The 18,388-nt window shown below is 38.6% G+C and overlaps 1 protein-coding gene across 1 annotated transcript in view; it reads left to right on the forward strand.

The window, feature by feature from the left end:
• LOC139718599 (long-chain fatty acid transport protein 2-like) overlaps positions 1 to 7,279 on the forward strand; it is a 46,521-nt gene extending 39,242 nt beyond the window's left edge. The window contains exons 9-10 of the mRNA XM_071630065.1: positions 4,271 to 4,368; positions 6,569 to 7,279. Of these exons, the coding sequence (XP_071486166.1) occupies positions 4,271 to 4,368; positions 6,569 to 6,876 (406 nt within the window). The 3' untranslated portion in view covers positions 6,877 to 7,279. The remainder of the gene's footprint in view (positions 1 to 4,270; positions 4,369 to 6,568) is intronic.
• Positions 7,280 to 18,388: the final 11,109 nt, after the last annotated feature.

Genomic DNA, 18,388 nt, shown 5'->3' on the forward strand with positions numbered 1-18,388 from the left:
GTGAAGTATAAGCCCAAAATTTGTTGTTGTTTGTTTATTTTCTGTATTTATGCCTCTACCATTAATGTATATAGTTTTTTAAAGGACAAGTTCACCTTCATATACATGTGGATTGAGTGAAGGCAACAATATTAGTAGAACACATCAGTGAAAGTTTGGGGAAAATCCGACAATCCGTTTAAAAGTTATGAATTTTTAAAGTATCTGTGCAATCACTGCTGGAGGAGAAGACTACTACAGTGTGTGATGTCACATACGTACAACAATATAAGGGGAAAAAAAGAGAATTTCACAAAACTTGACTTTTTGAATAAAGAACACATTTCTTCGACATGTTACTGACTAATGTTAGGGGTAATATTATTTCCTCTGACTTCTGAAAGAGAGAAGTCGAGTGCTCTTGTATCATGTGAGATAAGTGAGAATATCTTGAATTTACTTATACTTTCTTTATATGTGACCCTGCACCTCAAAACAAACAAAAAGTCGCCAGACATGAATTTTTAGTTAAGACCATATTCTGAAAGAGCAGACTCTAAGCTTTAAAATGATGTATAACTCAAATCAAATGGACTCTCCTAACCTAAATATTGGAAAGAAAGCACAAACTCTGCAAAAGTGTGAACTGTGAAAAGAGGCTCTGAAGTACAGTGTCTATTCAAGCGCTTAATCTTTTTACCAAACCATGCTGGCTGTGGGATGAATGGGACAAAAAACAGGAAGTGAACCACCTGAGTAACAACAATGAAGGGATTATCAGATTAAACTGAAATTAAGCAGGCCTCATTAAACACATTCTGTCTATAATTAATGCCAACTTTCAAACCTCAAAATCTCATTGATGTGTTCTACTAATATTGCTGCATTCACTCAACCCACATGTCTATGAAGGTGAACTTGTCCTTTACCAAATGTCAGTGTCTTTTTCAATGTTGCTGGCTGTTTCATGCCACTGACATTCATTGCACGAGATGAAATATGCCTTTCTGCAGAGACTACAGAAACCGTTTATAGCGCAGTTGATCGGCCTTGACATTGTTGCTCAACAGCCCTTATCAGTGCATATATTCTTGGTCTCATTCGTAGTTGAGCCAGCATTTCATACTGTACCCGTTGTATTGTGGCTATGAGTGGGGTTTCTGTTGTAGGACTTCTGTGTGTGCAGAACTTTGTACTTTGCAAGGCATCTTTATTGTTGTTTTTATTTGTAATATTCCAGCAAATATCGCATGATCACAATGTAGGTCAAAGAACTCCAGTATGACAACAATCTAAACTTTTGACAAGGTGAAGGTGCGTCAAACTCTTGAACATGACACGCTCATGCTGAAGTGTGATTCAATTCCGTCCGTTATGTACTGAGCATTTCCTATCGGCATGCAGACCTCTTATCTTATCCCGAGTGGTCCCATCAAAAGGGATTGTTTGCCTGCTGATTGTTCAAACTCTTTCCACTGTGCTGTATGTGACTGCCGTTCCCTCTCAAGAAATTCCTCCTCACTATAATTGCTGCTTGATTCCCCATATGGAGTCGAGTCGGTGCCTTTTGATCTACCAGAGTCATTGTTTGCTTAGTCTGTGCACAGTCTTGCCATATTTCATTTTGAAAGCTCAGGAGATTTGGGATGGGGTTCATTGCGACCCAACAGAGAAGGATGGCAAGAAAATAAGACTCTGTAGTAAGCCAACTATTCCCATGATTGTCTCTACATTTTACAGAGAGATAAGTGAGGTCTTAACCTCATATCTGCATTTGTGGCAAATCGCTGTATTTTTAAAGATTTTATTGACCTACTCTCAGGCACGAACGATGTGTAATAAACTCATGCGGTTTCATAAAGCTATACTTAATGATGTAGTAAAACTAAAGACCCAAAAACGCAGGAGGTGGGGGGGGGGGGGGGGGGAACTCACTCGTATTAAGTGTACAGCTAACTAGTGTACCTGTAGGTATAAGTTGTTGTTATAGTACTGACATTTCTTTCGTAGATGATAACCACCCCCCCCCCAACCCACTGTAGTATCGTATCATATGGTTCAGTCCTCCATAGGACCATTGTATAGATAGGTCATTGTGTGGTTCAGTGATGTAAGGTTGTAGGTCCATCATATCAATAGGTTGTCTCATGGTTCAGTGATATTGGTTCATTGTATCAATATTCTATGTAGGTCATGTGAGACCTTTCGTTCTCAATCAGTTAGAATCGGAGGAAAAATACACTCTAGTTTTATTGAAAAAAGATGGTCAACGTTTTGACCCACAAACAAATATCAAACACACCTTGGAATCTTGTGAATACTTCACATATGCTTTTCTCAGTCAATCGTTGCTTTCGTTCTCAATCAGTAAATTAGATTCAGGGGAAAAATACAGTAAAATTTTATTGAGAAAAGATAGTTAAAGGTTTTGACCTGCAAACAAATATCAAAAACACCATGGAACCTTGTGAATACTTCATATGCTTCACTGCTAAATGACTGAATAGCACACTATTCACAGACAATTATGAATGGCTCTCTATTCTAGAGGTCAGACACTGCTGATGCCTTCGTTCAAATGGTTGTACATGTACAAATGTAGGTAACCTTGCACACTATGAGGGTTGGATGGGGTTGGTATCTTTTGTTCAATATAAATTACAGGATGGCAAAAACAACCTTACCATAAACGGGGGCATCAGAGCAGAATAAGGAAGTTTTTTTTTTTCTTCGTCTTCTCCTTCTTGGAATGAGTTAGAGCCTCACTAGGCAAAGACCCTTTATACATGTATATTAGGGATTCTGCATCGAATAGATTTCTCAGACAATTATGCATTTCAGGTGTAGGTGAGTGCACTTTTTGCTATTATAATATAGTGTGTATTGACTGCAGAATATTGTGTGAGTCAGTGATTTGCTTCAGCTCTTCAGTATTGATAAAAGCAAAAGATTGAAGAAGATCAAATGTATCCCTCCACAACATTCTTCTTTGTTTTGTTTTGGGGTTTTTTTTGTAATAAATCTAGAGCATGTGAAGTTTCCTACTTATGCAAGGTTAGATAAGTTACAATTATTGCATTTAGTGCAAGGCAGTGCCGTCTGCAGTTGTTTTTAGGCCAGCCGTGCTGTAGCAGACACGCTGAGTCCTTGACCGGTTAGATGATCGGCAGTGCTTAAAGTCATTGTTGTGGTCACTTTGTCCTTGTTGCCATTGTGAATACAGTGAGTCTGGAGTTTCGATATTGCACAAAACTGAATGTCATCAAATGTTTTGGAAGGCCCGTGCAAACAGTAACAAACATTGCAATGCTGCCGTCCCAACGACCGTTCATGCGACCCCCTAGTTGGCAGGAAGTACAAATGCATGCAGGAACTGATAACACATTTGAATGAGTATATAGTGCCGGAAGTTGTGAATCTGTCCTTTCATAGATTTCAGTTTTGGACTTGTGAGCGTTAAGTGTACAAAGTAATCAGAACTGTCACGATACACATTGTGATTGGAGCCTCATCCTTACTCAAGGTTCTTCTAATTCAGCCTCCTTTTCGGGTTTGATGTCAATTTACCTTTTCATCTTCTTCTTTTTTAATTTCTCTTTTGTCTGTACGGGCATTTATCTCAATATCAAAATGTCTGTAGAAATACAAATTCTGTATTGAATTACAGTCGTTCTTGCAAAGTAATATTGTCAAAGTATGCATTGTCAAAAGCTGAGGTAAATCATACACTTCCTTTTTTTCACATTTGCAAGCATCTATGAAATTAAATTGAAGTGTATTTCATTTCATTATTTATTTTTGATTTCCAACAATTACATTATATATACAACAGGGCTCCACACTAACTTTTATTTTTGGTGGCCTAAAGGCAAACATCTTACCTTTTTTGGTGGCCCGATCAGGCCACCAAATTCTTCATTTCTGAAATTTTGGTGTCCTGACGTGCGTTTTTGGTGGCCCGGGGCCACCGGGCCACCGTTAGTGTCGAGCCCTGTATACAATCTTAAACATACATGTTCCATGATTGTATGAATGCAAAGTATTTACATTTGTGAGTGAATTGTGTAATATATGTATGATAAAGTTAGTTTAGTTAGAATTAAATCATATGGACCTAATTGATACTGTACTTAAAAAGCAATGGGTAAATTTGACTAGTGTACACTGTACCGTATGTCCAAAGAAAATCAGAGCCAAAAAGACTTATGTACCATTTCTCACCCTTGTTGTATCCATCTGTCCATCTGACTTTCTGTCACCCTCCTGCTTCCTGTCCTTCTGCTTGACACAGGTGGAAAGGAGAGAATGTTTCAACAACTGAAGTCTCCAATGCGATGAGCAGACTGCCTGCTGTCATGGAGTGCAATGTGTACGGGGTGGAAGTACCAGGTTAGTCAAGTGAAGTGTCAGTTGTCCCAGGTCCCAGATCAGTTTGTGAGAGACAGCTAAAGAAGGTAGTACTAAAATAATAGCGTGATAAATGAGTTGGAAGTGCTGGGTTAGTCAAGTGAGGTGTCAGTTTGCGAGATCACCGTGTGTTTAATAGGGAGGTGAGGAGTATGTACGTGTGTAGTACCGGGAGTCCCAGATTAGTTCATGAGAGACTGCAAAAGATGGTAGTACTAAAATGGTCACACGATGAGCGAGCTGGAAGTGCTGGGTTAGTCAAGTGAGCTTTATGCAGAATGAAGGTCCCATGTAATAGTCGAGAAAGGTATCTGGTGCTGGTCGTATTATGTACATAATTGAATTGTCAAAATAAAACGTGAATGACCTGTATAAAGTTCTGGTATTACTGTAAAATCTTGTAACAATTGCAGAGTAGTGTGCATTTTGTGTGAAATTTTGGTTTGTTTGTTGTTTAGTTAATTTGTTGTTTCCAAGACAGTACATTTTGTGTAAAACTTACTACATGGCTGACATGGCACCCCATAATCAAAGGGTTTAAAGGATGGTGTAGTATTGGTGGAGGCGAGGATTGGGCTTTTAACTTTTTGCGAGATACCAAGAAACCAGTCATTAACTAGTGCAGAGCACACCATTCTAAGACAAGTTCAAAGTTTATTTGATGAAAATCGGTTTTGGAATTGCTGAGACATCCAAAAACAAAGTAAATTAAAGTGATCATAATAAAAGCTGGGTCCCACCTTTTATTAGGATTACTCTGTTTTGGTATCTCAGCCATTTCAAAAGCAATTTTCATCAAACAACGTTGAATGCCTTTTAGAATTACATGATCTTTTATATTTCATAGGAGATTTCTCAATATCTCACCAAAAACTTTTAGAAACCTGAAGTTAGGTCTCAACCAAAACTATACAATCCCTTTAAAGTGTGATGCATACCCATATTGTCAAGTGAGATTAGAGATACCCTGGTAGTCCTTGTTATTCAAATGAAATCTGAATAGGTTTGAAGTCTGATTTGTCATAAAATATGTTATTTCATATTAAAGTGGAGGAAATGAAATAAAGAAATATATGTGAATAAGTACATCTTCTTGTAAGACTGAAATCATGTGAGTGTAGCTTAAAGGCGCATAGTCCCGGTGGTGTAGAGGGCGCTGTTGATGATACTGCCGATCACCGTTAGCATTGATACGAAGATTGCCGAAGTTGAGCTGTCATCAAGAGTAAAGCGCATAGGTGTTGCTAAGTACCATTGCCTTCGTTGTCTTCTCTGCGCATCATGCAGTCTGTAGTAATGCCAAGGTACGTGCATATGTGCTTCTTATTATGACATCACAAAAGAAGTTTGCTAAAGCTGTCATCCCCTCAGCCGAATCATGCGCCAAACTGTGATCGGACCACTGACTACAGTGGATGGGACTTCTTGGGACTCGGGGAAGTGGGCCACAGCGTAAGCGCTAAAGAGGAGTCAATAGCGTAGGTCTCTATAGGAAACTTGCGCCGTGCGCCCGCGTACGCATTTGACTAAACCACCGCGACCATGCACCTTTTATGTGTACCAGATTTGTAGCGAAGTATGGTGTCATCAGTTGGGAGGTTGTTCTACCTCAGTCATGGATGATAATTGCTTTCTACGGTGGTCAAGTAAGGAGTCAGACAGGATGTAGTACTGAGTTAGTCAGGTATGTTATGTACCAGGGGCGTAGAGACTTTTGTTTGGGGCATTGACGGTTCTTCGGTTGGAGAATTGCAGGAGGAACAGGTTAATAATGAAAGAAGAAAAGTCGTTCATTCACTGTGTCCAAATTCCTTACCGCAAAAGCGTGCACTGTGGGGATAATGAAGTATATTATTAAAAGCTTGTGAGCTTTTGAGCTGTAAGGGCGGCATGCCTTTTTATTATTGCAGTAAGTCCTCTTCATAAAATTAACTATTTAGTTATGGAAATACACATAACTAATTCATACCACTGCAACAACTCTTGATTGTAGTTTGTTTTTAAAGGGAACATTTTGTACTTGGCTGCCAAAAGTGATTAAATTCAAAGACGAGTATGTGCAAGTGTCAGTATACTTGCATATTGTGTCCTTGAAGCTGCAGTAGACATTCACTGCTAGTGATTGCGGGTGTTTTAATCAAGAGAGTTACCAGCTTGGTCCGTTTCATTTCTTTTCATGTAGGGTGTGAAGGAAGAGCTGGCATGGCAGCCATTGTCCTCCAGGATGGCGAGGCTTTTGACCCCAAACAGCTCTACGACCACGCCATCAACCATCTGCCAGACTACGCCTGTCCCAAGTTCATCCGCATCATGTCCGAGATGGACATCACGACGACGTTCAAGCACAAGAAGAGAGCCCTCGTGAGCCAGGGTTTCAACCCAGGCGAGATAGCCGACCGGCTGTACGTGGCGGATAAGGCGAAAGCCACCTACGCTGCCATGGACGCAAACTTGTTAGACACAATAGGGCGTGGAGCGTACAAACTATGAAGCCCTCAACCTGCCTATAATTCATTTTCTGTCGTCAGAAGAGTTAAGTGTCAGGGTTGTCCTTGGGAATGGTAGTATTCCTAACAGAACACAATCAAACAGTATGCTGCTATCCCATGTCAAATTCCATCAGCATGAATGGACATGGGCAGTACAGTGGTTGTGGTTCGGATTTTAAGACGGTGTGATGAAGGGCATATCATTATTGTGCCTGCCCTGATGTCGCTGTCAAGCAAAAAAGTACTTTATCATTTTTGTCTTTTGGACTGTGTTGGAAAGATGAAGAACACTGCCTGCATCCCATGAATGTCAAAATTGCTCAAAAAGAAGGGGAAAATATACAGGAAAAATCCCAGATGGAACAGGGTGATTGATCGATGCATGCTGTGATTAAGTTGTCTTTCCAAAGTGTCAAATATCATTTCAACTTTAGTGAAGAAAAGCAGCTGTGTTGAGTCGTCATGCTGCCGTTAGTTAAGTTGGTACTATTTATGTCTACACTTGTGTGTATACCATTAAGCATTCAAATGTTCTTATTCTCAGTTGGTGACAAGAAAGGTGTAAAGAAGAATTTACTGCATTGTTTGTGTTTTGGTACTTGAACAGCTATAGCTTTATGAATTCTTCGTTTGGAGCACTTGGACATGGGCTGCTGGTCAAAAAAAAAAGCAACACAGCAACAAAAGAGGAGTAATTTCTGATACTAAATTAAGAAGCTTTGTGATTACCATAGATGTTGTTCAGTCTGTAAGCTATGCTTGTAGAGAAAAAATATTTTCACTTTCTTTTTATTTCTTTTTTAATTTTTCTGTTTGTGAGAAATTGTCTCTAATATCAAAGTTTGGATAACTACTTGTCTGTGATCATCTCACGTTTTATCATCAAAAAATTATCACAAGATTTGAAAACTATACTGTTCTACTGTTTCACATTGTTTGAATCAATCATCATCTTATTGCCAGTAAGAATATCTGAATGTAATCATGAGTATTTTTAGCTTTATTTCAATGACTGTGAATATGTATATGTATATGTCTCGCAGTACAGGTGTTTGGTGACTTTCAACCACAGAATCTTAACCATTGGTGCATTTATGTGACAAGTGTCCTTCTGAATTTGGGGTTGCCATACTTTGGGTTGTTACTACCATAAGTCTCCACCACAAAGTGTCACAGGAGGCATTGTTTTTGTCATCTTTTTCTCTTTTTTTACAGTTCCAATCCACCCACAACAAATTAAAGTGTGTATCAGTTTGTCTCAGGGAATACAGAAATCTTCACATTTTTACACAGCCGTCTGATATGTGCATGTATATGTCTACAAATTTCTATATTCTATATTAACACATTTGTATACTAATCCATATATCTTTTGAATTTTGTATATTAACATGTATTTTTTTTTTCATTTTCTTCAGATGGTAACTTATAAAGATGTGCTGGTCTATTATGCTTGAAACAGTTCTGAGCTTTGTGTTGCGCACTCATCAAATTCATGGAATATGTGTATGCTCTGCTGTAAGACAATAATCTGAGGTTCATGTAGCAGATAGATTTTTCATTTTTACATGTGGGTCTATTGAATACTATATAAAAAAAAAGATAAAATATAATACAGGATTGATCATCAAAAATCTTCCTTTTTATAATTTGTAAATATTGGGTATGGCGCATATGTCGTCGGGGAGGGCTTTGTGAGTTTTGAGGATTAGGTGCTATTCATGAATTTACCAACACACAAACATTAACTCTGATCCCAACATAAATGCAGCGTGCACACATACATTGCTCCATTTAACGCTCTATTTTGTGATCACAATTTAACCACTCGAGAAATTGTGCAGAAGTCCCAATTCATGAAAAATTAGACTTGTGAAGTATGAGGTGTCTATAGTACGTAATCGTCTTACCCACGTATAGTTTCAGCGGAAAGATTTTAGGGATTAATTCATAGAAATCCATATCTTCTGGTGTGGGTTGCGGAGAATGCTTTGGGGTAGACAAAGACATGAATGAAATAAGTCTTACAAGAGGAGATGTTAATTACTTTGAGAGACTGTTTGCATGTTTTCAATGCAAATGAAATTTCAAAACAAAATTAAAAAAATGGCACCAAAGAAAAATGTATATGACCATGTTGCAGGTGTGTGGCACTGTGTGCAAGTGCCCTGTTTTTGGAGGAGGAAACTGATGTTTACAGGTTGGATCAAATTGGCTTGCCGTGTTTGGGTATTTTTTAATATCGTGCAGTATTTGCTGTGCACCTTCTACTCAACATGGTAACGGCAACACATCAGTTGTATTCTGTGACACTAAATTTTGCAAGACGGACCAGAGATGTGAAAGTAATCTATTTGTTTATGTATTTGACACCATTCTTCACCTTTGACAAATATGTGAATGTCCACATCGTCGGTTGAGAATGATGAGGACGTTAAGTTGCCACAAAACCCAGTGTTCAAGACAACTTAAAGCTCTTCTCATTCTCAACAGACGATATATAAATATAAATATCAAAATGATAATTAATACATAAATGTCCAAATGGGTACAATCTGACATTTTTGTCTTATACTCCTATTTAAAGTCAAGCCAAAACATGGCACAACCTCAAGAGGTCATTCTGTGTTCACCTCAGACGATGGGGACTCCACAATGTAGACGGTCACTGCACAAAGTATGAGTCTGGCGTGAATATTGTGCTAGACAACCTATCACTGGTCTAGCACAACCTTTAGCCATGTTTACTGGAGACGAGGGGACTCAAAACGGTCTCAGAGTGAACACAGCACACACTTCTGGTGACCTGCGCTGTTCATGGCTGAGTGCACATGTATGTGCGCACAACAAACTGCCCACTTCTTCTGAAGAAAAAAAAAAGCACACCAACTGGTTTCCATAGAAATGTATGCCAACCTCATGCTAGATGACCAGAGAACTCTAAACAAGAGTCCCTCTCACCTCTTTGCCGAGTTTGGATTAAAGCAAACAAACAAACAAACAAAAAACATTGTCTTGCTTTCTTCCGGGATTTCCTTATATTCTACTAGACAGGGGGAATCTTAATGGGGTGTTAGTTGTCTAATGTATATACAATTCCTGCATAGAGAAAATGGTGTATCAGCTATGGTATGCAAAAGAAGTAGTCCTAAGTCTTGTGTGGTCTGCCCGTGTCTGCAACAGTGTAGTCACAAGCCTAGCGTGTTGTGGTCAGGTCTGCCACAGCGGTAGCCTTCAGTGTTTTTGTGGTCTGATCACGTCTGTAACAGAGGTAGCCACACGCATCGTGTGCTGCAGTCAGGTCTGCCACAGTGAGGAAGTTAAACAGTGTATTATGTGTAATATATTCCTGTATTTCTTTTTTATTTTGTCACATTTTGTAGAATGTTTTCCATATCTTGTAGTTACTCCTCCCTACAGTGTACCTGCCACTCTTCTTGGTCTGGTTGTGACATGGTGTAGGCTGTTAAAGCAGTATTCTTCTAGTGTGGACCTCTGAAGTTCAAAGTTCTTTCATACTCTCAAAGCATTGCCAGGTCCAGCTTGTGCAAAGCACCGATGAAGCACTTGAGTTTTTGGGCAGCCAAATCATAAAATGTGAGTCTATACAGATTGAGGAAAGGGATAGGTGGATTGTTGGAAGGGGTTCATTTTATTTTCATTTTTTCTGTTTCTGTCACCTTTTGATTATGAATTGCACAATTTAGCTGATTCGTGAGTACAGAACAGTCAAGATAATTGTAATCTTTAGACATATTTTTGATCGAGTTGTGCTTGCACATGTCATAATTTCTAACATGGGGTGATCTTGAATCAAAACTTTGTGATAGGTAGGGTTCTTAGAGCATAAAAACCAACCAAAAAATTTTCAATTTAAGACAACCGCCGTGAATGTTTGTTTGTTTGTTTTTAGCAATTAAAAGGAGTAATTAAAAGTAGTTATGACTGTACAATATTAGTCACACATGCCTTTTTTCTGTGCTGGTGTGTAATATTTGTGCATGCAAGTTCTTATTCAGTCCAGGTTGTCGGACAGTGAAAGTATGAATTATGAATATTGATCCATGTCAAAGACTATAATTTTAACTAGCTTCCGAGGAAAAGCAGTTTCATGGAGAGCTTTGTGCAGTGTGCATGTTTCAGAAATTATACCGAGGTCCACGATTATACTCCACTTCTCTTATGGTGCTGCTTCAAAACAAAACAGTCCAGAGTGTACTCGTTGTCAGGGGCCTTTCATGGAAAGAAATATGGGAATGAGTTATGAAATTGCATTATATAAATTGCATCTGAGTCACTCTCCCTTTCAAAGTCTATGTGAGAGCTAGATGAATCAAAAAATGAAGCCACCACAGCATGTCAAAGGACTGTCTATCCCATTGGATACAGTGCTTTGGTTGCCATGTTTTTTTGCTCTCCTGAACATTTGACATTTTGTAGATACGAGGTCTTGTCACCCCAGCGACGATATCTCACATATTAGACTCGATGCTAGGGATATGTAGTGGATGATTAGAAATGTATACTTATGGGCATTACATTTGTTGTAAGTCTTTTTCTGAGATGGGATTTTTCTTGTAGTATGGCTAACTTCAAAAGAAAATCATATACTGCTTCTTCAGAGATGAAAAGTAATCTTGTAATCTTGGATCTCTCTGTGAGAATATGTGTATGTAACGGTGCTGATGGATTAACTGAAATACTGTCTTTAATTTGGATTCCAGTTCCAGCTGAATAGTACACAATGCAAAATGGACTGTGTTCAGGAATGTAAAACGAAGCCTCCCCTCCCCCATGTCTTGCTCTTTTTCTTCTCCTCCAATTTTTCTACTCTGTTTTGCCCTTGCACTCACAATTTTGTTTTTCAATAACTTGGTTCTAATACTTGTTGATTCTCTGTGTGATATGATCTTTCTGTAAGAAACACTTTCTTCCCACTGTTTCTTGCATGTCAAGGCCTGATAAAGTGTGATTTAAAAAAAAAAAAAAAAAACAGATGACATCGATCTGCAGGCGTTACATGATATCAAGATGATATCTGCTGAATTTCAGATGACACATCCTCTTTCAGATGATAAGAAAAATCTCTTTTGTCGTCATCATAATCTCTATTAGAAGAATTGTGATTGTAACCAAGATGTTCCTTGTACTTGAAAGCAACTTATTCTAATCACGATTTTAGAATCTCAATAAGCAAATCTCGAGATCTGGAAGTGTTTTTTACGATTGAGCTTCTGAAAGGTTTGCGACTCAAAACTTTACAATCACTATTCATTGTGATGATTAAGAGAGATTTTTTTAAATCATCTGTAACAAATGAGTGCTTCTTCCCATGGCCTTGCGATACAGAAGACAAGAAGTGCTCGTAAGAATGATTATCGTAATTTGTTTCCACTTTCAGTTGCGAGCACATTTGAGTTTGTCAATGCATTCCCTAGATTCACAAAGGCATGATTATTCTTTTCATCTGTGGTAGAATTTTACTAGTGCTAGTTCAGTGTGTATCAGGAGCTATCTTCTCTGGAAGACATCAAAGATATGAGCCTCACAATTGCAAATGCAGCACGATTCCACATAAAGAAGATAACAGTGATAGAACTGTAATGTAAATGTTCCACTGAGTGTCAAAAACAGCTTAATCCATCGTCGTCCAAACCAGTACATGCCCCTGCTCTCTTTTTGTAAGAAATCCTGTTTGCAATGTTTGCAAGTCAACAGAAAAAAAAAAAATCTTGTACTCTTGTCTTGACTTTGTTCTGTCTGCCCCACTGAGATTCTGGAGTAATTATGTATAGTTTTCAGTATTAAACATACCGGGTCTCTTTTGCAAAGTTTTATTCGACTTACCATGTAGCATATCCTATGACGATATAATTGTTAAATACAAATTAAGTGCCAGGTTGGAATACAGTTTACCTTGCTTAAGTGGACCTTGCATAAGTCAAACAATCGCCTAAGTTGAAGGTCTTTTCAAGCCTTCTCTCTTTATATTCTACTGAATTTAACCCCTCATAGGTTGAATTTTCTCTGAGTCGAAGCTATTTCCTCAGTCCAAATAGATTTGACTTAGGCAAGGTTGGCTGTATCTTATTCTTTTTCAGTGTTTTTTGATACACTTATATGTACATCTTCTATTAAAATTATGAAAACATTTATTTTTGTGTGAAGTGACTTCATCGTAATCATGTACTGAGTTTTGTAAAATGTATGCCATCCCACATGTGTATTTCAAATAAAACAGTGTTTACTTTTTACTCTTAGTATCTCCATTGTGTCTTCATTCACAACTGATGTATGGGTTAGTATGACCGTGAAGGGATTATTGTATTTTTCCTCCCATTTTCAGTATTATTTTCATTTTAGCAGGATAGGTGTGGCTCCAAAGAGCTAGTCCCTCTTATGCTGGGGAAGATTTTCAATCAAAGATTAGTGTTAAACAGCATAGCATTTTATTGCACCATGGTAAACTTCATGTATTACTGAAATGCACTTTAAAGGACAAGTTCACCTCGATATGAATTGAGTGAATGCAACAATAGTAGATCACATCAGTGAAAGTTTGAGGGAAATCAAACAATCCGCTCACAAGTTATAAGTTCCGGTGCCGCCATCGCTGGACGAGAAGACTATTACAGTTACATGTATGTGTACAATGAAAGAAAGAAAAATTCAACATATTTTCTTCACTCTGCCTGCATAGTAAAAGAGCACTTGACTTTTTTCTTTCAGAAGGCAAAGTAAAAACATTACCCTTGATATACATCAGTAACAAGTCGTGGGGATGTGTACTTTTTCTTTTTACTGATATTTTGTGGAATTCTATTTAAACAGCACTGTATTTTCTTTATATGCTCTTCTCATGCAGCAGTGACTGCAAGAAACTTTGAAAATTCCTTGGTTTTGAACAAACTGTCCAATTTTCATCAAACTTTCACTGATGTGTCCTACTGATATTGTTGCATTCGCTAAATCCACTTCCATACTAAGGTGAACTTGTCCTTTAAATAGCTCGTGTAAATGTCCATAAAATGACAATGATGACTGCAATATTAGTAGAGTCCACTCTCCGCATTTTGGAGACAATTATCAAAATCCCAATATATGTCAGATGTTTAAATACACAATGTTTCCATGTTCTATCATAGTAAGTATTACATAACTGTGTAATATCAGAGAGTGATTTTGTTGCAATTTCAGTTTTCATTTATCCTCACTTGGTGAAGAAACCTTATACAGTAAATCATACTTTGGTGAAAATCACTTTATTTTATAGATTAAATGACAGATAATCAGTTGAGTGATGTCCTGTCCAAACCCTAGTTGCCTTACCCTAAAAAATGAAGCCACCACGGCATGTCCAAAGAAAAGCGATCCCCTTTGATAAAGTGCTTTGGTTGCCATGTTGTTTCATTCTCCTGAAAATTTGACATTTTTTTTTGCAATACAGGTACAAGGATTTGTCACCCCTGCAGTATTATGTCACTGTAATTACCTGTATCATTACTTGTCATAATTTTGACCACCATCCTCCTTTGTTTGTGCTTGTGTGAGTGTATGTTTGTGTGCACACATGTATGTGAATGAGTGATTCAGAGAATGCATTAATACTTGCTGTCTATCTCTCTATCCCTCTCTCTCTTTCTATTCATAGCATGAACGTTCTCCTTTGAACAGACATAGCCACAAGACACTCACAAGCAATAGTATCCCGACACACCAAATAGAAAACATTTAAAACTTTTTTATTTAAAGTTATAGTAGTTTATTCTAAGAACTCGGTTTGAATATGAAAAGTGACAGCAATTGCATGCTATTACAGTAGTTCAGCTATTACACAAATGACACAAGCAAATCTAGATATGTAGCTTTACAAATGTAGATCATTACAGCACTTCCCAGCCAAGTCTCCTAACTACTGTACTTTATTGCAGAGATTATAGACAAAACAGCATAATATCATTGTATTGTGTACCATGCTATTTCACATTGCACATGTGTAATACATACATAATTTTTGCTTGATTTTCATCTGCTTTCTTGATTAGCAACTAAGAGGAACAAAAATCTATCTCCTATTTATACGTAAACCTATTAATTAGTCACAGAAATGCCCAAAACCGCCCGTCTTATTACTTCCTAAAATGCCCGAAACTGCTCATTTGTTTTATGCCTTACCATTTTTTGTTTTCATATAGATATAATTAATATGTAATTTGAAAAAGGTTTAAATAATGTATGTCAGAATTACCTCTGCAACACACTGCTCTCTTGGAAAAGTCTTAGGCTTTCAAGTAAACATAACTTATAATAAACAAAAATAATCATAACTGCTTTCTTGACGGAACTAACCATGAATTGAAGAACAAGCTCATTAAACTGAGAAAATAACAAATGCTTGGAATAACACATTGTAAATCTCATGCATTATTATACAAATGATGCACAGGATAGAGTGCATTACTGAAGGTGCGGCGCACTCGAGTATTGACTATGGTGCAACATGCACGAGGCGCCTTCACTAACGCCACGAAATAATCCTGTGCATCATTTGTTTTATAAAATGGGTCGAAAACTAACAGCATTTTTCACGTACCTTTGTCGGTCAATACCAGTCAGCTACATGTAGCACTCACTCAAAAGTCAAGATGTCCGAAGATGTTCGTCCCAAACATTTACGCACGTCGCACTCGGAAATTCTGCACATATAAGTACCCGGTACTGTACGTATAAGAGTATATGTATGCCACATGTTACAGTATGCACAAGAAAGGCCGGCTGGCAGCCCGAACTAGAAGTTGTTTACAGGATTGACAGCGCGTATAGTAGTGCATGACGCACTTGTAACAACTGATTGAGTGCGCACTGCTAGTGTAAACATTGTGACGTTGGGCCGTGCATGATCGTAAAAAATAATGCACGCACACGTTACTCATTTCAGCGCTTCCAATTGGCTACATTCTTGAACATCAGATAGATCATCACTGAATACTTCTCCCCAACATTAGATCTTCCGTAGTGCAATGTACACAGTACATACACATGCTGCCTGCAGTACATGTAAATGGGTTAAACTTATTTACAGATAGAAAATGTCATTCAAATTCATGAAATTCTTCCGTCGAGATGTTTTCATTGCAACTGATTGACAAATTGCCCTACATCGACGTAAATAAATAAGCACTGAATTGATCAGTGCTTATTTACATCGACGTAGGGCAATTTGTCAATCAGTTGCAATACAAAATGTTAATTGCACATACACCAAGTTTACTTAGTCTCAAGTAATGATAACTTTCCTGCCCGAGTATGTTTGCCCATGATTTCTTCTATCATGGTTACTACTAAACACAGATTAATTCAGTACTTAATTTACATCAAAGTAGGGAATTTGTCAATCAGTGGAATAATGACAACTTAAAGGCACTCAATCGTGGCGAGTGGTTTGTGCGGCATGGAGACGAACGCAACACGCTGCCTCCCCCATTCTGTATCAAATGTACAGACACCGAATGAGAATAGTGCTGGCTCAAAGGGTCAGCGAACAACACTCTAGACTACAAGAGTTATGTGCTACAAATCTCCTGACCCAAAATGGCTGTCCGAGCGAGCCACGAGAGCTTCTGAATGGACGCACACTCTCAGTGCGCATGCGCATGAAGAGAGGCCAAAAGAGCCACGCGTCTTCTGGCCTCTCTCTTGGAATCACCGCAGCTCGCGGTCACACTGTTTGTGTATGATGCGTACACACACAGGCACACACACACACATGTCTCAGTGGCAGCATTGTCCCACACGTTTATGGCTATAGCATCGAGTCTGGCATTTCGCAATTGCATGCACAAACTTCGGTCATTCAGAGTTTCCGTACCATTAGGGATGACGATCGTCTGACTTTAACCCTAAAGGGGCCGCGCATACTTTTTCGAAGCGCGCCCATTTTATTTTATTTTTTGCTAATCATGAACAGTACCTTGCTTGAAGTGGGTGCATTGCAGTTGCCACACAATACAGCAGAAGCTGACAAACCAGTTCTTGTTTGTGTGATCTTATATTACAGCGCAGAGACCAGACATGATGGAGAAGGAAGAAATGGCAGCACACTTTCCAGATGTATTTGAGAGGTGTATTCAAGATGCTTCCCAACAGGGACACTTCAAAAACCTCTCCTAATGGGCAACAAGAGATAGCAATGGCAAAAGGTTTGTCAACGAAGCCACAGATAGTGTCAACTATTGGACCCAAGCTCATGGACATTCTGTGGGAGGCAGTTGTAGAAGGAGACAGCAAGCCTGTAGGGCCAACTGCGAACAATGCCATTTTAAGTAAGTTCCAAGACATTCGTGGAAGCGAAGCTGTGAAAACCCTCTGGGATGGAGGCCCTCCGAGGGATCAACATGGAAGGAAATGAACTGCGCAAGAATGCATGGCATTTTAGAGTGTATGAATATACATGTATTTGTTGTATATTTGTTTGTTATTTTGGTGTGTCTGTTAAGTAAATTGTTTTGTTACAGATGTTGTTATACAGAATATTTAACTAGAACACAAGGTTAGAAAAATGTAGTTGATAGGTGGTGAAATTTGTTACATACTCTGTGAGGTGGTATTATTTTGATGGTGTCATGTTTTTTATTGTGTGTTTGCTTGAACTTGCAGGTTTGTGAAGCTGTGGCTAGAGGTATCATCAAGGCAGGGGAACAATTCGCAGAAATCATCAACGGAATGGAGTTGCCGTGCTCTATCACCTACTCTTGCACTGTGAGAAAGGAAGTGACTGACTTGGAGCTGAAGTAGATGGTTGGACGGGAAAACATTATACATGCTTTGTTAAACAGGGACACTTCAAAAACCTCTCCTAATGGGCAACAAGAGATAGCAATGGCAAAAGGTTTGTCAACGAAGCCACAGATAGTGTCAACTATTGGACCCAAGCTCAAGGACATTCTGTGGGAGGCAGTTGTTTGTAAGAGGAGACAGCAAGCCTGTAGGGCCAACTGCGAACAATGCCATTTTAAGTAAGTTCCAAGACATTCGTGGAAGCGAAGCTGTGAAAACCCTCTGGGATGGAGGCCCTCCGAGGGATCAACATGGAAGGAAATGAACTGTGCAAGAATGCATGGCATTTTAGAGTGTATGAATATACATGTATTTGTTGTATATTTGTTTGTTATTTTGGTGTGTCTGTTAAGTAAATTGTTTTGTTACAGATGTTGTTATACAGAATATTTAACTAGAACACAAGGTTAGAAAAATGTAGTTGATAGGTGGTGAAATTTGTTACATACTCTGTGAGGTGGTATTATTTTGATGGTGTCATGTTTTTTATTGTGTGTTTGCTTGAACTTGCAGGTTTGTGAAGCTGTGGCTAGAGGTATCATCAAGGCAGGGGAACAATTCGCAGAAATCATCAACGGAATGGAGTTGCCGTGCTCTATCACCTACTCTTGCACTGTGAGAAAGGAAGTGACTGACTTGGAGCTGAAGTAGATGGTTGGACGGGAAAACATTATACA

This window comes from Diadema antillarum, unplaced genomic scaffold (genome assembly GCF_040938485.1).
Source record: "Diadema antillarum isolate AM-2024a unplaced genomic scaffold, OU_Dant_1.0 scf00000097, whole genome shotgun sequence".
Classification (NCBI taxonomy): Eukaryota; Metazoa; Echinodermata; class Echinoidea; order Diadematoida; family Diadematidae; genus Diadema; species Diadema antillarum.